This window comes from Habropoda laboriosa, unplaced genomic scaffold (genome assembly GCF_001263275.1).
Source record: "Habropoda laboriosa isolate 0110345459 unplaced genomic scaffold, ASM126327v1 scaffold486, whole genome shotgun sequence".
Lineage (NCBI taxonomy): Eukaryota > Metazoa > Arthropoda > Insecta > Hymenoptera > Apidae > Habropoda > Habropoda laboriosa.
The window spans coordinates 701,466-704,084 of record NW_017100724.1 but is presented as its reverse complement, the minus strand read 5'-3'; the positions used below and the strand labels follow the sequence as shown (position 1 = coordinate 704,084).

At 28.1% G+C, this 2,619-nt stretch overlaps 1 protein-coding gene across 1 annotated transcript in view; it reads right to left on the bottom strand.

The window, feature by feature from the left end:
* LOC108577097 (small G protein signaling modulator 3 homolog) overlaps nucleotides 1-2,328 on the bottom strand; it is a 3,921-nt gene extending 1,593 nt beyond the window's left edge. Inside the window, exons 1-10 of the mRNA XM_017940195.1 lie at nucleotides 2,245-2,328; nucleotides 1,868-2,049; nucleotides 1,675-1,773; nucleotides 1,424-1,587; nucleotides 1,118-1,328; nucleotides 911-1,041; nucleotides 613-846; nucleotides 441-535; nucleotides 201-346; nucleotides 13-110 (exon numbers count right to left, since the gene is read on the bottom strand). Coding sequence (XP_017795684.1) covers nucleotides 13-110; nucleotides 201-346; nucleotides 441-535; nucleotides 613-846; nucleotides 911-1,041; nucleotides 1,118-1,328; nucleotides 1,424-1,587; nucleotides 1,675-1,773; nucleotides 1,868-2,049; nucleotides 2,245-2,313 — 1,429 coding nt within the window. The 5' untranslated portion in view covers nucleotides 2,314-2,328. The remainder of the gene's footprint in view (nucleotides 1-12; nucleotides 111-200; nucleotides 347-440; nucleotides 536-612; nucleotides 847-910; nucleotides 1,042-1,117; nucleotides 1,329-1,423; nucleotides 1,588-1,674; nucleotides 1,774-1,867; nucleotides 2,050-2,244) is intronic.
* Between the last annotated feature and the right edge of the window lie 291 nt (nucleotides 2,329-2,619).

Below are 2,619 nucleotides of genomic sequence, written 5' to 3'. Positions count from 1 at the left end.
AAGTTAACATACCTGTTTGACGAATATTTTTTGACTTTGCATCATCTTCAGTGTCATAATTTCCAAACAAAAACGTTTGTAACATTGATTTATTTTTTTTCATTTGGCGCCTTCAAAAAAATACAAATTATTGTAATCGTTAACGTTTTTATTAAGTTTTCAACTTATTACACATACTTAATTTCATAAATTTAATATACCTGTTAAGGTGTTGTTTTGGTAAATTTGGTACAGCATCAGGATTACCTACTAAACCACCTTGATCGGCCATTAAATAGGCTAAATGCCTACGTCTGTGAGTTTCAACCAAAACGTCTGTTAATGATCCACTGACTTCTAAAGATGTCTAAGAAAGGATGACAACTTACGGTTACGGCAATTTTTATTAGTGTATTACCTATGTAAGAAAGTTTAATAGAAATTACAAAGTAACAACTTACATTAAACAACTGATCTACATCATCGATATCTCCTGGTATGTCCGAGAGGGCATTAAATATTTGTGCAGAATTTCCCAGTTGCGTTAATTCAAGTTCTTAAAAAATGTTACATATTGTATTGCATACAAAATATATTATTATAATGAATATATTTTTGAATGATAATGTATACCTTTAATTTTTAACATTCCAAGTGTAACTTGAAACAAAACTATAGATCCATCAAAGAGAAACATATCCCAAATGCGCAGTAATATTTTCATATGTACAACAGATGCAAATAAGGTAAGGAACCAATGTAAACATATTAAACTTAATTCTATATCATGTTGTAGCAAAACATGGTCTATTTCAGGAAGAAAATTAGACACTAATGTACGAAGTACTTTCTGATCAGCTTGAACACCTGTTAAATATTTTTAACATTAAAACTAATTTTCATTCTTTACCACATATTAATAGTATATTACCTAATAATGTTGAAGAATAATAAGATGCTGGCAATAAATCTTCTACTATTGTAGCCATCATCCAAAAAGCATCTTCTTCTTCTAATAGTAATAAAAGAGATGCTGCTATTGTCCCTGTGCCTTGGCAGTACCTTTAAAGAACAAATGGATAATAACACAATAACGAAACAGAAATATTGGAATATTAATTCATAAAAGTATCATTACCCAATATCAGGATATAACCATGCGAGGGCGCGCATAACTCGTCTTAAACGTGGTATTCCTGTACTATGAAGATGGCTAAAACATGCATTTGCAGGCATAATACGAAGTAAGTCCTTTTCAATTTGTTTGTTTGTCATTAATGCATCATTACTTGATGCTTTTACTATATCTTTGTACATTATTTCAGAAGAACATTTTTTTTGAAGTGCTCCTGTAATTTTGAAAAATATTATTGTTTGAACCTTTATATTATAGAATATGTTAGACCTATAATATTAAAAGATTATAATGACATTTATATTATACCTGACATTCTCATCCAAATTTGTGGTCTAAGGGAATGCGGTACACCATGATGAACCATATCCCTTAATTTATCTGTGCGGGGCAGTCTTCTGTCTATATTTTGCCAAGAAAGTTCTGCTACTTCTTTATTATGACTAAATTCTAACAGAGCAACCCATTGTAATCTAAGTATATGAAATTTTCCAAATTAATTTTATTCTTTTCACAATGATATTTATTTATTCATTACTTTTATATAACTTTTTCTGTACCTATGCTGAGGATCTTCAACAAATGGGATACCTAATAATTTTTTTGAACTCTGTTCTGGGCCATCTTCTTCTTCTACACGAAAACCAAATTCATCAAACCTAATGTATTATAATATATCAAATTAATTTTATAAATATTATTATACCATATATGTAAGATAATATTCTAGAAAAAAGAATCTGTAATAAATACCTATATTCAGGTTGTGAATTAGGATCATCAGGTTGATTTAATTTAGCTAGAATATCTTGTGGCCACATAGATGGTGTCAAAGCAGAAAATGGACCTCCTGGTGCAGGAGATAAAATTTCTCCACATAATCCTGTAACTTCTACTTCAAATTCATCTTCAGAGGCAGCAGTTTCCAATTTTTTCTAAAAAGAAAAATTATTTAATAATTTGATATTAATAATATGCTACCAGATGTGTACAAATTTTTATTAAGTTTACACAAGTTAAATAGCATTATACAAAAAACTTTTATCCTCAGAAATACATCAACTTCAATATTTTTTATTTATCAATGAAACAATTAACAATTTATTAAAATTACGTAGTAAAATAGTTACATTATACTCTTCTTTTCCAACATAACCTTCATGGTCACGAACATTAAATAATGATTTAGCAATATCCATTTTATGTAACTTTTAAATATTTATTATTAACTATTTTTAATACACTTCGTTTTCTTATTATGTTACACTATTTTATTATGTTGTTCATTATTATGCTTCTCATGTCTAAAAGATATTAATCTATGCACAGCGTTGACAGTATTGACAGTTTTATATTTACTTCGCCATTTGACGATGCTAGTGATAATTAAACCAATCACAAAGCAATACAAATATTTAAATCAACACAATGTATTGGATACGAAATTTTTCCAGTACTGTGTTTAAAATAATTTTTGTGCAAAACTTATTTCTTAATTAATTAAT